The 16331-nt window shown below is 44.2% G+C and overlaps 2 protein-coding genes across 27 annotated transcripts in view; one reads left to right on the top strand and one right to left on the bottom strand.

The window, feature by feature from the left end:
- The window catches only part of spidr (scaffold protein involved in DNA repair), a 343155-nt gene that overhangs the window by 324910 nt on the left and 1914 nt on the right, over window positions 1–16331 (bottom strand). For 2 of the 9 annotated variants that reach the window (XM_069921553.1, XM_069921551.1), the window contains exons 2-3: window positions 13002–13160; window positions 7681–7750 (exon numbers count right to left, since the gene is read on the bottom strand). In XM_069921553.1, the coding sequence (XP_069777654.1) occupies window positions 7681–7750; window positions 13002–13160 (229 nt within the window). Of the gene's footprint in view, window positions 162–225; window positions 2855–7680; window positions 7751–8460; window positions 8527–9355; window positions 9453–9716; window positions 9824–13001; window positions 13161–16331 lie in introns of those variants that run through there. The other 7 variants (XM_069921559.1, XM_069921560.1, XM_069921561.1 and 4 more) reach the window with 7 other exon arrangements.
- Window positions 1–16331, top strand: part of LOC138755504 (uncharacterized) — a 65155-nt gene that overhangs the window by 32399 nt on the left and 16425 nt on the right. For 8 of the 18 annotated variants that reach the window (XR_011352329.1, XR_011352330.1, XR_011352332.1 and 5 more), the window contains exons 1-3: window positions 10128–10204; window positions 12737–12964; window positions 13476–13682. The exons of 1 other annotated variant lie outside the window; for it this stretch is intronic. Coding sequence is in view for 7 of the 17 variants with exons in the window: in XM_069921605.1 (XP_069777706.1) it covers window positions 13594–13682 (89 nt within the window). In the remaining 10 variants the exon portion in view is untranslated. Of the gene's footprint in view, window positions 1–8156; window positions 8324–10127; window positions 10255–12736; window positions 12965–13475; window positions 13683–15238; window positions 15395–16331 lie in introns of those variants that run through there. 9 more of the 18 variants (XM_069921604.1, XM_069921607.1, XM_069921602.1 and 6 more) reach the window with 7 other exon arrangements.

A 16331-nucleotide genomic window follows, 5' to 3' on the forward strand; every position in this document is an offset into this window, starting at 1 on the left:
CTTATTCATTATGCCAGCTTCCTGCAAAAATACCGATGCAAAAAAATTGTTTAAGATCTCCCCCATTTCACGAGGCTCCACATACAGTTGACCACTCTGATTTTCAAGGGGTATAAGTGCTGGACACAGCCAAGAGAGACTCAGCCACCACATTGAAAGTCGTTAACGACTGTTTTTATTCAAATTCAACATGCGCCCTTTTAAGGGCAGCATGAGCTCAGTCACCTCGTGCATTGTGACATCATAATCGAGAGCAACGCGCCGTAGACCAGCTCCGCAGAAGATGCCTGTAGGTCCTCCTTGGGTGCTGTTCTGATGCCAAGGAGGACCCAAGGCAGTTCGTATGCCCAGCCTGGGCCGGTGAGGCGAGCCATGAGGGTGGATTTCATATGACGATGAAACCTCTCCTTCAAACCATTTGCTTGCGGGTGGTAGGCTGTGGTGTAGCAGAGTTTAACCCCCCAGGAGGTTCACCAGCTGAGCCCAAAGCACAGAGGTGAACTGGGCGTCCCTGTCACTGGTGATGTAAGCTGTAACTCTGAACCTAGCGATCCCATGACTAACTAGGTTCCTGGCACATGTCTCTGCGGAAGCCTCTTTGATGGGAACAGCCTCTGGCCATCTCGTGGTCCGATCGACTATTGTGAGAAGGTAGCGCACTTCTCTGGGCACCGGCAGGGGGCCTACTACGACAACGTGGATGTGCTGAAATCTCCGCAATGCCGAGTCGAATTGCTAGATTGCGGCCTGCGTATGCCGGTGGACCTTGGAGGCCTGGCACCTGGTGCAATTCCTCGCCATCTCGGCCACCTTTTTGAGCCCGTGCCACACAAACCGCTCTGCCACCATTCGCACCTAAGTCTTCACTGAGGGATGGACTAAGCTGAAAACCCTCGACCTCCACTGCTGTGGGACTACTGGGTGCGGCGAGCAGGAAGAGACGTTGCAGATCAGCGTGTCCGAGCTGTTGGGTAACTGAATGTCCTGGAGCTCAAGGCCAGAGGTGGCTTACAGAGAGCCTGCGTCTCCGAGTCCAGCTTCTGGGCCTGTGCCAACTGTGTGTAGTCAAGGCCGGGGGCGAGAGCATTGATCGCCGGACGAGAGAGCGCATCCGCCACGATGTTGTCTTTGCCTACCCTGTGCCAGATGTCGGTGGTGAACTCCAACACGTAGGAGAGGTGGCGTTCCTAGTGAGCCGACCACGGATCTTTGGCCATCGTGAGTGCCTGTGTGAGGGGCTTGTGGTCCGTGAACACCGTGAAGGGCCTGCCCTCCAGAAAGTATTGCAAGTGCCGGATGGCCAGGTACAGCACCAGGAGCTCCCAGTCTAAAGCATTGTACTTGATCTCCGGCGGGCGCAGCTGTTTGCTAAAGGCAGGCAGCAGGTGCCACTGTCCATTGTGCCACTGCTCGAGTACGCCAACTACCGCCATGGCTGAGACATCCACTGAGAGCACCGTGTGTGTCTCCGGGCGTGGGTGCACCAATAGAGTTGCGTTGGCGAGGGCCTCCTTTGTGACAGCAAAAGCAGTCTCTGCCACCTCCGACCTGGTCAGGACTTTCTCCTTAGTGGCGATCAACACGAACAGCGGTTGCATGGTGTGGGCGGCACCAGGGATGAACGGATATAAAAATTCACCATCCCCATGAACTCCTGCAGGCCCTTGAGAGTGGTTGGCTTGGGGGTCCGCTGGACGGCCTCAACCTTCTCTGGCGCCGGGACAGCACCTGCTGCCGAGATGGCATGCCCCAGGAACTGCAGTGTCTGCATGCCAAACTGGCACTTGGCCACGTTGACCGTGAAGCCAAACTCCACCAGTCGGGCAAACAGGGTACAGAGGTGGGCCTTGTGCTCTTTGCAGTTGTAGCAGGCAATAAGGATATCGTCCAGGTAGATAAACACAAAGTCCAAGTCACTATCCACTACGTCCATGAGGTGCTGAAAAGTCTGGGTCGCGTTCTTGAGGCCGAAGGGCATACGCCGGAATTCAAAGAAGCCAAAGGGGGTGATGATCGCTGTCTTGCCAATGTTCTTGGAGATTGAGCGCCATGGAGATTGTGTGGAACCTGTCGGTGTGGTTGCGTTGTTCAAATGCCAGTAATCACTGCAGGGTCTCCAGCCCCTGGAGGATTTGGGGACCATGTGGAGAGGGGATGCCCAGGAGCCGTCTGAGCGATGACGATCCCCAACTCCTGCAGCCGGGAAAACTCCTCCTTTGTCAGCTGCAGCTTCTCGGGCAGAAGTCGTCTGGGCTTGGCATGCAGCGGGGGGCCCTGCGTGGAGATATGGTGGAATACCCCGTGCTGGGGTAAGGTGGAGCTGAATCATGGTTGAAGGATGGCAGGGAATTCATGGAGTATGTTCGAATATTCATTCCTGGAAGTGGTGATAGCAGTGATCTCGGGCCTTCAGGCATTCGTGGCATCCAGGCGCACCAAATGGAAGGTGCTAACAATGACCAGCATCTTGCCCTTCATGTTGACCAACAGTCCGTGTGCCCACAGGAAGTCAGCCCCTAACAATGCAGTACCCACTGAAGCTAACGTGAACTTCCAGCGGAATCTCTCTTTCCCAATCTGGATCTGCGCCCTGCGGGTACTGAAGGTCTTGATAGTGGAGCTGTTGGCTGCCCGCATGGTGGGACTACAAGATCGGGTGCATGACTCGAGGGTGGTGGGGGGCAGGACACTCAGCTCCGCTCTTGTGTCCACCAGTAAACATCGGCCGGTGGACTTGTCGGTAACATAAAGGAGGCTGTCCATGTGGCTGGCTGGGTCATTTCCCCTGGTAGTCACACGATTGTCAGCACTTATGAGTTTGCGTTCTCCAGCACTGATGGTAAAAGCACCAGGTGGAATGGTGCTCCTCCGGCTTGTGCTGGTGGGGGGGGGGGGGGGGGGGGGGGGGGAGTGTTGTGGCCGACTGGCTCTTGGTCGCACAACCTGACTGAGGGCTGCTTCATTCTCCCTCTTGGTGCGCCAGAGGGTGTCCGCTCGGGCTGCAACTCGACGTGGATCCGTGAAGTCCTCATCCGCCAGGAGTAGTTGGATGTTCCTGGGCATCTGCTCAAGGAAGATCTGATGGAATAGGAAACAAGGTTTGTGATCCTCCGCCAGCACCAACATCTCGTACATTAGGGCCAATGGTGTGCGGTCTCCAGTTCGTCGAGGTGCAGGAGTCTGGAGGCACACTGCTGAGGAGAGAGCCCGAAAGTGTCAAAGAGCAGGTTCTTGAGGGCAGGATATTTACCCTCGGTCCGTGGGTTGTGTATTAGATCGTCCATCCCGGCTGCCGTTTCTTTGTCTAGCGCGCTCACGATATGGTAGAACATCATGGCGTCTGCTGAAATGTTCCTCAGATGAAACTGCACCTCTGCCTGCCCAAACCTCGTATGTGGGCGATAGGTCCAAAAGGGGGGCAATTTGATGGCAACCGCATTGATCTCTGCCGGATCCATGTTCTTGAGACCAGAGAGGCGTCTGGGCTCAACGGGGTCACCAATGAGGTGCTGGACACAGCCAAGAAAGACTCAGCCACCACACTGAAAGCCGTTAATGACGGTGTTTATTCAAATTCAGCATGTGCCCTTTTAAGGGCAGCATGAGCTCAGTCACCTCGTGTATTGTGACATCATAATCGCTGACCCAGGCTCACGCTGGGCAGGAGACTTGAGGCAGGGAGAAAACCCTGACAGCGCCATCTTCCCATGGCTGCCCTTGCCACGTGGCGTTACACGCGGGGCTGGTTCGCCATGAGGGAGTGCACCGCCACAGGGGTCCAATTTTGTCCCTTATTATCTTTTTACTTTTAATATACTTGTAGAAACCCTTTGGGTTTATCTGCCAAAGCACCTTCAAGCCTTCTTTTGCTTTTCTAATTTCCTTCTTAAGCATACTCTAACATTTTCTATACTCTGCAAGTAGCTCATTTGCTCCTTGTGGTCTATACCGCATATTAAGTCCACCTTCTTTTCTTAACCAACTCTCCAATATCCCTTGAAAACCAAGGTTCCCTGTGTCTGTTAACTTTGCCCATATTCCTGGAAGGAACATGCAATCTCTGCATCCTTGAAGTCTTTCCACCTGCATCCTTGCCAGAAGATAACTTATTCCAATTGACTCTTCCGAGATCTTTCCTCAATTCCTCAAAATTGGCCTTTCTCCAATTCAAACCTCAACTCAAGACCAGACCTATCCTTCTCCACCAAAATAAATAAATAAATACATAAAGAGAAAATAATAATTAACTTAAAACTAATGATATTATGGTCACTTGTCCCAAAATACTCACCATCACATACTTCTGCCACTTGACCTGCCTGGTTCCCTAAAAGATCAAGTATTGCATCTTCTCTTGTTGGTACCTCTACAAATTGATGTGGAGAATTTTCCTGTACGTAATTTGACAAACTCCAACCTATCAGTCCTTTTACGATACGGGAGTCCCAGTCAATGTGCGGAAAGTTAAAATCTCATACTATCACAACTTTGTTTCTTACACCAGTCTGCCATCTACATGCAGATTTGCTGCTCCAACTCTCTCAGAGCATTGGGTGGTCTGTAATACAGCCCTATTAGCATGCTCATGCCCTTCCCATTCCTCAGCTCCACCCATATGGCCTCTGTAGACGAGTCCTCAGTGCTGTCCTGTCTATGCACAGCTGTGATATTTTCCTGACTGGCAATGCCACACTTCCTTCTTTCGTCCCTTGCCCTCTATCTCATCTGAAACAAAAGAAGTCTGGAACATTGAGCTGCCCCTCCTGCAACCAAGTCTCACTAATAGCAATAATGTCATAATCCCATGTGCCAATCCTCGCTCTAAGCTCATCCACCTTACCGACAATACTCCTCGCATTGAAGTAGATGCATTTGAGACCATTTCTTTCCTGAACAACTCTGTCTTTGTATGCAGTCCTTGCATGACTCTCTTCATATCCATTCTTACTATCTGCTCAACACTCTGTTTCCCCTCCCCTGTAAATCTAGTTTAAACCACCCCCCCCCCCCACCCGCCACAGAAGTAACACTACCAAAACTACCCACAAGGATGTTAGCTCCCCTCTAGTTCAGGTGCAAAATGACCCGCCAGCACAGGTCCCACCTTCCCTGGAAGAGAGCTCAATTATCCAGAAACCTGAAACCTTCCCTCCTGCACCATCTTCCTAGCCACGCATTAAACTGGACTATTTTTGTGTTTCTTGCTTCACTAGCACATGGCATGGGCAGTTATCCTGAGATTGCAACCCTGGAGGTCCTCTCCAACTTTCCTCCTAACACCCTGAACTCTCTTATCAGGGCCTCCTCACCCTTCCTGCCCACATCATTAGTCCCTACATGCACTATGACAGGTGGTTGCTCACCCTCCTTCAGAACACAATCAGAAAATATCAGAGAGGCAACAAATCATCCGGGATAATCGATCTCTCCCAGAGAACGTCTTGTCTGTCTCCCTTACTATCGAATCCCCTATCACAACTGCATTCCTCTCTTCCCTCCTTCCCTTCTGAGCTGAGGGTCCAGTCGCAGAGACCCGACCACTACAACTTGTCCCTGGTAGGTAGTCCCTGCCAACAGTATCCAAAACGGTATACCTATTAGTAATGGGAACAGCCACAGAGCTACCCTGCTCTCTTTGCCTCTTCCCCTTGCCTCTCCTGACAGTTACCCAGCTGCTTTCCTCCCTACACTTAGGGGTGACTGCCTCCCTGAAGCTCGTATCAATCACAACCTCTGCTTCCTGAATGATCCCGAGTTCTTCAAGCTCCAGTTCCCTAACTCTTGTCTCCCAGGAACTGCAGCTGGATGCACTCTTGCAGGTGTAGTCACCAGGGACACTTGACCTGCCCCTGACTTCCCACAATTGGAACATTGGGCTACCTTAACTTCTGGCTCCATAACTTAATTCTTGCAATAAACACAATTAATTAAAGAAACTTACCACCCTTACCTGACAAGGAGAAAGCTCTTCCTCAGATGCTGCTCATTGAAGCTGCTGAGAGACAAAGCCACAATGCCAATGCCCCACTCCGTTATTGCGCTACTCTTTGCTGGTCGCTCCAATAGCTGTCCCCCCCCCCCCCTTTTATTACTCTCTACCTGTTAACTCAATTGCTTTCTAGCCCTAATCAATTGTCTCAATTGAACTCAGCCCTAATCAACTAATCACTCACTGCCTCCTCACACAACAAAATTTGACCCTTGAGAAGATGCTGGAGAACTGCATCCTTGATCTACTGCACCACTACTTCTAGTGAAGTTACTCCACGGAGCTGTTGAGAAGAGGCAGAAGACAATGTTTCTAATCTTTTACTCTTTGTGGTAAAAGGAACATAGATTACAAATTATAAAAAGATAGTAAAAGTTTTTATAATTATATAAAACAGAAAGGGGTGGTTAAAGTGAACACAGGTCACTTGAAAGATGAGAAGAGAAAATTAATATTGGGTAATGCAGAAATGGCCAAAGCTTTGAGTGACTATTTTTTTGTTGATCTTTACAGTGGAGGACATGTTTAACATGCCAAAGAGAGATGTTATAGTTGCAATGGGTGTGAGGACCTTGATACAATTATCATCACCAAAGAGGTAGTGCCGAGCAAACTCATGGGCTTAAAGGTAGATAAGTCCCCTGATCCTAATGGAATATATTCCAGCTACTGAGAGAAATGGACAGTTAGAGTACAGGCATTTGTGATAATTTATCAAATGTATCTGGACTCTGGACGGGTGCCAATATGTTGGAAGACAGCAAATGTCATGCCACTATTTAAGAAAGAATGTAGGCATAAGGCAGATAACTGTAGGTCAGTTAGTTTAACATCAGGAATCAAAAAATGTTTGAAGCTACCATTAAGGAAGAAATAGCAAGACAAGTGGTAGAAATTGTCCCATCAGGTCAGATCCTGTTTGACAAATTTACCAAAGTTCTTTGAGGATAATAACAAGCACAGTGGATAGAGGGTAAAGGTGGAAGTTGTATCCAGGTACCAGCACTTTTTAAGAATGTCTAATAAGTGGAGGGAAGAAAGAAACAAGGCAAGTTGTCCAAAGGAAAATGAACATAGAATGTGCTCAACATGACAAATATTTGCCCAGACCATATTTTTGGAAGCTGAAGAATATGCTTTGTGTGCTAAATCTCAAATTATCATTAAGAAATACTAATGGGGGGGGGCAACTGATTAGAAAACCACCCTTTAAAAAAGATGTCAGCTTTCTGTTAAAAATAAAACAAATATAATTTGCCTATTTTATAATTGAGGTGCTGATCCAATGTATTAATGCGAATTTAGAGATTTTGCATTCAATTTATTTCTTTAAAACCCCATTAGACAAAAGGAAAAACAATTTCTACTTCTTCAGTTTTTCACATAGAAAAACACAATTTTATTTTCAAATCCTGGACCAAACTTAATTGCCTATCCCAGCTGTCACTGTGTTGCAAATTGGCTAGAGAGGCAGGAAATAAAATTTAAAATATCTGCCACCTCTTGCTGAATAAATCCCAGAGCTGCACAAATTCACCCACTTTTAAATTGATACAAACAGAATGCAATCAAAAGCAATCAAACTGAAAGACTAAACTAACTTTGATTTAAACTTGAATGATAAGCAACACCTTCAGAAGAAAATGAGAGAAATCTGGTGAGAGTAAGCACTTAAAATGATTAAAAATTACCTTCAGCAGAATGAAGTGCAGGTGTTAGGCTCCGGACTACATTTAAATCTTGTCTCACAGATTTCTTACCCTGTTACAAAACATTTGTAGATGAGCAGCACTCCAGCATTTGAAAAACATTCAGAAACAGAAGTATGGAAAACATGTTTCATTTTAAATATAAAATTACAGATTTAAATCTTTTTCAAAATAGCATTACAGAGCCAAAATATTAAAGCATTTTAACTCAAAACTCTGAGCTCAGTTTATTTTGCATCTGCACCTAAGCAATATTATTGATACAGTTTGTAATATCCCAATATTGCCATCAAAATAACTGTACAACAGTTAATTGGGAAATATGAAGACCATCAATCCCTCAGTATTGCCACACAAGTTGATAGGGTGTCGAAGAAGGTGGATGGTGCACATGCTTTCATTAATTGGGAGACTGAGTTCAAGAGCCATGACATCATGTTTATTTTATTTATCCACAGTACAGTAAAAGCTGATTCCAGCCATTTAAACCCAATTACACCCAAAGTAATTGACAACCCTGTACATTTTAAAGGATGGGAGGAAACTGGAACACGCAGGAAAAATCCATGCAGACACAGGAAGAACGTACAAACAGAGCCGGATTCAAACCAAAGTCGCTGGCACTGTAAGTGGCGCACTAACCATTACACTAACAGTGCAGCGCTACAAATTTGTGTACACTTTGAATTATAGCATCCAGCTCTAGTTGCCTCATTACAGGAAGGATATAGATGCTTTAGAGAGGATACAGAGGAGATTTACCAAGATATTGTCTGGATTGGAGAACGTGTTATGAAGCAAGTTTGACAGAGCTAGGGTTCTTTGAAGTATGAAGGATAAGGTGTGACTTACTATAGGTATACAAGATTATAAGAGGCATTGGTAGGGTGGACAGCCAGCACTTTTTTCCAAGGGTAAAAATTACAAATACAAGAGGACATCTGTTTAAGATGAATGGAGAAAAGCTTAGGGGAGATGTCAGAGTTAAGTTTTTTTTTAAAACAGAGTGGTGGGTGCCAGGAATGCATTTCTGGATGTGGTAGCTGTGGCTTGTACAATAAAGACATTTAAAAGGCTCTTAGATATGCACATGACTTGGCAACCGGTGAGTGTCAGGAGCTGCACTTTGTTACAGCAGAGTTTAAAAGGGAAGTGGAGCAGAGCCAGGACTTGGCAACTGGTGAGTGTCAGGAGCCGCTCAGGAGAGTTTAAAAAGGAAGCAGAGCAGCGATTGCTGGGAGTCTGTACTACAGATAGAACCAGTAGCAAATTAAAGGAAGGGAAGGTCAAGTGAAGCAGCCAGTGTGAGAGTGGCCCAGTGTACGAGTGGAGAGTTAGAGGCTTTGGGTTGAGAGGCTTCGTCAAGCAGAGGCCGAGGACAAGCTCCAGGTAAAGTCAGGTAAGATTTTTTCTTAAGAGTGGGTAGTAGAAATGGAAACTAGGGCAGTTGAATGCTCCAAATGCAGGATGTAGAGCTGAAGCTCCTTACAGACTGTGGTAGGGAATTGCATGAACTCCGGATCATTCGGGAGGTAGAGGGCATAATAGACCAAAGCTAATAGGAGACAGGTAACTGACTGATAGTTAAGAGAGGGAAGGGGAATTGGTGGTTGGTGCAGAGTATCCCTATGCCCAGTCCCCTCAGCAACAAGTGTACCTCTTTGGATAGTGCTGGGTGGGGATTGACCAATCTGAGCAAGATAGTGGCCAGAACAACAGCAATGTGGTCGGCTCTGTGTCTCAGAATAGAAGGGTGAAGTCAGGCAGAGTATAATCATAGGAGACTCAATAGTTAGAGTAATGGACAAGAGATTCTGCAGGCTCAAAAGAGACTCCAGATGGTGTGTTGACTCCCAGGTGCTTGGGCCCAGGATGTCTCTGAACGTTCACAGAATATTCTTGAGGGGAAGGGAGATCAGCCAGAGGCCATGCTACATATTGCTATCAACAATGTAGGCAAGACTAGAGGTCCTGCAAAATAAGTCTAGGAAGTTAGTGAAGAGATTGAAAACCAGGACCTCCAAAGTGGTAATCTCCAAATTACTCCGATGCCACGAGCTAGGGAAGATAGCAAAGACAAATGAGTGGCTGATGAGATGGTGCAGAGAGCAGGGTTTCAAGTTCTTGGATCAATAGATCCTTTTCTGGGGAAAGCGTGACCTATACAAGTGGAGCGGGTTGCACCTGAATTGAAGGGGAACCAATATCCCGGCAGGGAAGTTTACTAATGCTGCTGTGGGGGGGAGATTTAAACAATTCGTAGGGCGATAGGAACCAAAGTGAAGAGGCAGAAGAAGAGGTGGTTGGAGCACAAGTACAGACAGGTGGTAGGGAGTTTGTGTGGAAGAAAAGGCAGTAAAGGAAAAATTGTAGCCATGGAGATGAGTTGCAATGCAACAAGGACACAGAGTCACAATAGGTGACAAATACAAGACTGGTTTTGTACTTAAATGCACAGCATAAGAAATAAAGTGGATGACCTTGTAGTACTGCTGCAGATTGGCAGGTACGATGCATAGTATATTGAAAGGATGGGCAGGTGGTGTGGCTCTCTTGGTAAGGAATAACATTAAATCTTTAGTAAAGGTGAGATAGGATCATAAGATATCAAATCATTATGGGTTGACTTAAGAAACTGCATGGGTAAAAAGACCTCATAGGCAGTTACATACAGACCTTTAAACAGTAGCCAGGATATAAACAGCAAATTACCATAGCAAATGGAAAAACTATGTCAGAAGGGGAATGTTATGGTAGTCATGAAGGATTTTAACATGCAAGTAGACTGGGAAAACCAGGTTGGCACAGGATCTCAAGAGAGAAAATTTGTAGAATGCCAAAACAGCTTGTGGTAGAATCGACCACGGAAATGGCAATTCTCGAATGGGTATTGTGTAATGAACCAGAGTTGATAAGAGAAATGAAGATTAAGGGAACCTTAGAAGGAAGTGATCATAATACAATAGAATTCACTCTTCAATTTGAGAGGGAGAAACAAAAATCAGAAGTGTAAATATACGAGTGGAATAAAGAGTACCACAGATGAGACAGAAACTGGAAAAAGTTCATTGAAAAGGCAGATTAACAGGGAGGACACTAGCAAGGAAAGAAGAAATATTTGAATGGAAAAATGACACACTTGTGGTTGACAAGAGAAGACAAAGCCCAGTAAAGGCTAAAGAAAGAGAACCATGATGATACTGAATTTGCGACCTTAACTCTCGTGCATGTACCAACCAAACTCCAATAGGTGAACCCACCACTCATGCACCAACCGAAGACTCGTGCATACGCAGAGGAATCAAGATGGCCATACCCAGCCTATGGACCCCAGAATGCTAACAAAGTACACATGCACATTTTGGCTCTTACATGCCCGGTTTCCTTGTGAGAGTTTAGTTTGACAGCTCTTAGACTCTACTCGATGGAGTTCAGAAGAATGAAGGAGATCACATAGAAGAATTTTGAAAGCCTAAGCAGGGAAGATATGGCAAAGTTGTTTTGCACAGTAGGGGAGTCTAGAATAAGAGGACACAACTTCAGGATTGAAGTGAGCCCATTTAAAACAGAAATACAAAGGAATTTCTTCAGCCAGAGTGTGGTGAACCCCTGGAATTTGCTGCCATGGGCAGCTGTGGAGGCCAGGTTGATGGGTATATTTAAGGCAGAGATTGAATAGTCAGGGTATCAGCAGTGGGGCTGAGGGAGAAAATAGATAATCTCAAGATGGAATGGCGGAGCGGACTACTTCTGATCCTGCATCCTACAGACGTGTGTCTTGTGTAGGAAAAATAGAGTGTTATGGGTGTTGGGGGGTGGAGATTAGATTGTTGTGGAGTAGGTTTATATAGGTCAGCACAACATTATGGGCAAAAGGGCCTGTACTTTGTTCTCATGTCTATGTTCTAGATGGAAGCCAAAAGCAGGAAATGGCCATCTCATATAAGTGGGCTGCTTGATATGTCCCTCTCTCCATACGATTCCCAGGGCCACGTTTACTTTTTACAGTCCTTCAAACCAACAAAGATGAAGTTGCTGGTAGTTCTCTTTGGAACTGCCAGCCAAATGCATATATTTTGAGCTAATAAAAAAATATATATATTAAGGAGCATGTGAACCCACTCCTACAAAATCTGTTCTAATACAAGGTCACTAATCAGAAATATCAACTCAATTTCTTGTGACTTGCTATTCCATCCCTTTTTTAATATAAAAAAAGTCAAAGTCATTTTGAGGAACCACATCCCATTTGTGGGCACATCACAAATGTTTGGACTCAGCATAAAATCTAACAATTTCAAACAGCATTTGCATTTCATATCTTGAGCATTCAAATTTTTTTCCTCTCCTGGTAACTTCAAATAATTCTCCCTCTCCTACTTATGCCTCTTCCAGAGCCAGTTAATCATTTTACTTCATATAAGGGTGGTACGATTAGTGCAGTGGTTAATGCAATGCTATTTCGGTGCCAGCCACCCGAATTTGAATCAGTGCTGTCTGAACCAAAGTGAAGAGGCAGAAGAAGAGGCAGTTGGAGCACAAGTACAGACAGGTGGTAGGGAGTTTGTGTGGAAGAAACGGCAGTAAAGGAAAAACTGCAGCCATGGAGATGAGTTGCAATGCAACAAGGACACAGAGTCACAATAGGTGACAAATACAAGACTGGTTTTGTAATTAAATGCACAGCATAAAAAAATAAAGTGGATGACCCATTTCTGCATGGGTTTCCTCTGGGTGTTACGGTTTCCTCCCATCTTTCAAAACATACGGGGGCTATAAGTTAATTGAGCAGCAGTGGCTCATGGGCCGAAAGGGCCTGAAACCATGCTGTATGTCTAAATTTTAAATTTAATTCACCTTGTACTAAATCTTCTCAGAATTTCAATCACCCCTGTTTTCTATCCTACCAAATCTTACCTTTTGTTTTGTCTTCCTTTACATATTTTTCTGCATCTTAAAACTTGATATCTCTCTAATTTTACCCAGTTCTGACAAACCATTATTGGCCTGACAAGTTAACTTGCTTTTCACTCCACAGATGCTAACTGATCTGCAGAGTATTCCTACAATGTTGTGATTTATGTTTTTTTGAGAGAAGTATGATCCAAGTATTACTGGATTCACTTTTACCAAATGTCAACAAAGAAACAGATGAAATCAACAAAGGGAACAAAAGATTATAAGGAAAAATTGAAACACGATTAATAAGAATGCCAAAATCAAATGGGGAAGAAAATCAATGGCACAGTCACAAACGTAATGGAAAGTAAGATTTGTGGTCTATCCTTATCAAGTAATCTTACCTCCTTTAATAATAATTCTTGGAATCCTTCCCCACAATAGTCCCATGACTTTGCAACTGAAGGTGTAAATTTCTTTGCAAGGTTACTTGTTCTCTTGCAAGCAACTTCCACATCATGTAAAGAAATGAATCCAGGTATCATTGCAGTTGCCCGTTTCCTCTGAAAAATACACAAACATCTTCAGTAAGAATCAAACAAATTTTCACTGATTGGATTTCTTTCTCCTCATCTCACATCTCCAGTCCCAAGTAAATACTTAAATAAAATTGATTTTAGGAAAAATATTATTTACCATATATTTCACCATATAACCCCCAAAAAGCACACAAAAATCAGGGGTCAACATACGCCAGATACAAAAATGAGACCTTAAATTCAACTTTAAAAAATGCTTGATGTAGATTCGGTGTATAAAACGACTGGAAGCACCTCCCCACCCCCGCTATAACCCACTCGGATATTTTACAATTGTAGAGCCCAAGGTCTCTGCTCCTGCCCGGGAGCTGACATGTGGCCATAGTTCCTGCACCGAGCACACTTGAGCAGCAAAGCAACTTCTTTAATGCGGACAGCTCTGCACCTGATGTAGAGAATGGAGTCGCCGTCACAGACTCCGGCTGCAGCCGATGCTGAAGACTTGGACCCAGCACTGTTCAGCATCTTCCCAGCCAGAAGCAAAAGGTTTTATTTTACTGTTATTTTTTATTTGCATGCTTAATTTAAAGATTTGTTACTTGGCGACTGGGGTGTTATAACAAAGTTTGGGTTGTTGCTGGGAGTCCCGGACACCAGTCTCTGGTGTGTTCCTTGAAGAAAATTTGGGGGTGGGGGGGGTGCAATTATATGCCCTATATATGATAAAACCATGAAAATGAGGCTGAAAATTTTGACATGCTCCGAAATGTATGATAACTTTCTTGCATCAAGATGAGAACAAAAGATTTGTGCTTATAACTGTAAAGCCAAGGTTCAGTTCACCAGACACAGGAACAGAAATAGGCTATTCAGCTCATCGAATCTACCCTGCCATTTAATCATGAGCTGATCCAGTTTCCCACTCAACCTCACTGCTGGCCTTTTCCCCATAATCTTTGATGCCCTGGTTAATCAGGAACCCATCAATCTCTACCATAACTACGCCTCCACAACCACCTGTGGCACAAATTCAACAAATTTACAACCCTCTGGCAAAAGAAATTCTTCCACATCTCTGTTCTAATCGGACACCCTTCAATTCTGAAGTTGGGACTCTCCCACCATGGAAAACAACCTTTCTGCATCTACTCTGTCCATGCCTTTCAACATCCAAAATGTTTCAATGAGATCCCACCTCATTCTTTGAAATTCCAACAAGTTTGGGCAATTGCTGTCAAACGCAACTCTTATGATAAGCCTTTTATTCCCGGAATCATCTGAACCCTCTCCAACATCAGCATATTCTTTCTTAAACGAGGACCCAAATCTACTCACAATACTCCAGCTGAGGTCTCGCCAGTGCCTTATACAACCTCAACATAACATTCCTGCTCTTATATTCTATTCCTCTTAAAATTAATGTTACCATTGAATTTCTCTTCTTCACCACTGTCTCAACGTGCAAGTTTATCTTCAGGCTATCCTGCACAAGGACTCCCAGGACCCTCTGCATCTGGGTATTCTTTCTCCCTAATTAAAAAATAGTCTGCCTATATTTTTTTCTACCAAAGTACATGACCTTAAACTTTCTGACATTGTATTTCATTTGCCACTTCTCAATCCATTCTCCTAATCCATTGGTTCTCAACTTTTTTTTCTTTCCACTCACATACCAGTTTAAGTAATTCCCTATGCCATAAGTGCTCTGTGATTGGTAAGGGATTGCTTAAGTGGTATGTAAGTGGGAAGAGAAGTTTGAGAATCACTGCTCAAGACCCAATTGATACTTAAGTATTTTGCTAGAGAAAAATTGTCATTGGTCCATTTCCTTTGGAATTATGAAACCATGCACATAACAAGTCAATTAGGTACAATTAAAATGGTAGTTTTCAAACTTTTTTATTTCCACCCACATACGACTTTAAGCAATCCCTTACTAATCACAGAGCATCTATGGCATAGGGAATACTTAAAGTGGTATGTGAGTGGAAAGAAAATGTCCTAATGTGTTTAAGTCCGTCTGCAGCCTCCCTGTTTCCTCAACAGTCCTTCATATTATCTGCAAACTTAATTCCATAATTTAAATCATTAATATACAACAGAAAAAGAAGCAGCTCAACAGTGAGGAGAGGTTGTGACTAGCGTGATGGGGATTGTTCATGATGTTGGCTGACTTCTTGAGACAGCACCTTACATAGATGTCTGCAATGGATGGGAGGTTGGAATCCGCATTCTGAGCACTTGAATTTCCAAATCAGGTAGAGATGCAACCAGTTTATTTTCCACAATGCATCTGCAGAATCTATTGATTATTCAATGACATGTCAAATCTCCTCACACTCCTTAAAAAGTAGAGGTGTTAGCATACTTTTTTCATAGTTGACTCAATGTGCTGGCTCCAGGAAAGGTCTTCTGGTCTCCCAGGAACTTAAAGGTCTGACTCTCTCAACTTCTGCCCTACAAAGTCACCCCTCAGCCTCGTATGTTCCAGGGAAAAAAGGATGTTTGTTACTGATTGCTTTTTTGTTGTATGGTCTACTCCTCATTTACTAAGACAGCTAATGCAACAATATGTAGAAAACAATCAGTCCTTAGCTGAAAGATCACCAGCAATATTTCCAACACCAAATCCTAGGCCATGATTGTCCCTAATCACAGTAACTCCAATTTACACTGACCTTCAATGGCAATAGAATCAAAGAAGAAAGAGCAATATAGCACAGTAACACATGTCTGTGCTGCCACAATACCAATTTAAAATCCACATCTGTCCACATACGGTCTATATTCCTCCACTCTTTGCCTGTTTATGTGATTGTCAAAATGCTTCTTAAACATTGCTATCGTATGTACTTCATCACCTCTCCAGTAGTGCGTCCACAGGTATCTACCATTTCTAATGATTTTCCTTTCTTATCTTAAAGCTGTACCCTATAGTTTATAGCATTTTGATGCTGAACAACAAAACCTGTGTACACATCTTATAATTACATATACTTTGATCGGATCGCCACTCAGCCTTTGACACTTCAAGTTCAGATTTATTATCATCTGACTACATACACAACCAGTCCTGAACATACACATAAAAATGTAATTTACAATAAAAATATATAAATATTTTGATATGATTCACTCAGTTACAGGAATCTATTTCACAGCCTGGCAGTCTGGATTTTGATGCTCCTGTATCTC

This window comes from Narcine bancroftii, chromosome 2, assembly GCF_036971445.1.
Source record: "Narcine bancroftii isolate sNarBan1 chromosome 2, sNarBan1.hap1, whole genome shotgun sequence".
Lineage (NCBI taxonomy): Eukaryota > Metazoa > Chordata > Chondrichthyes > Torpediniformes > Narcinidae > Narcine > Narcine bancroftii.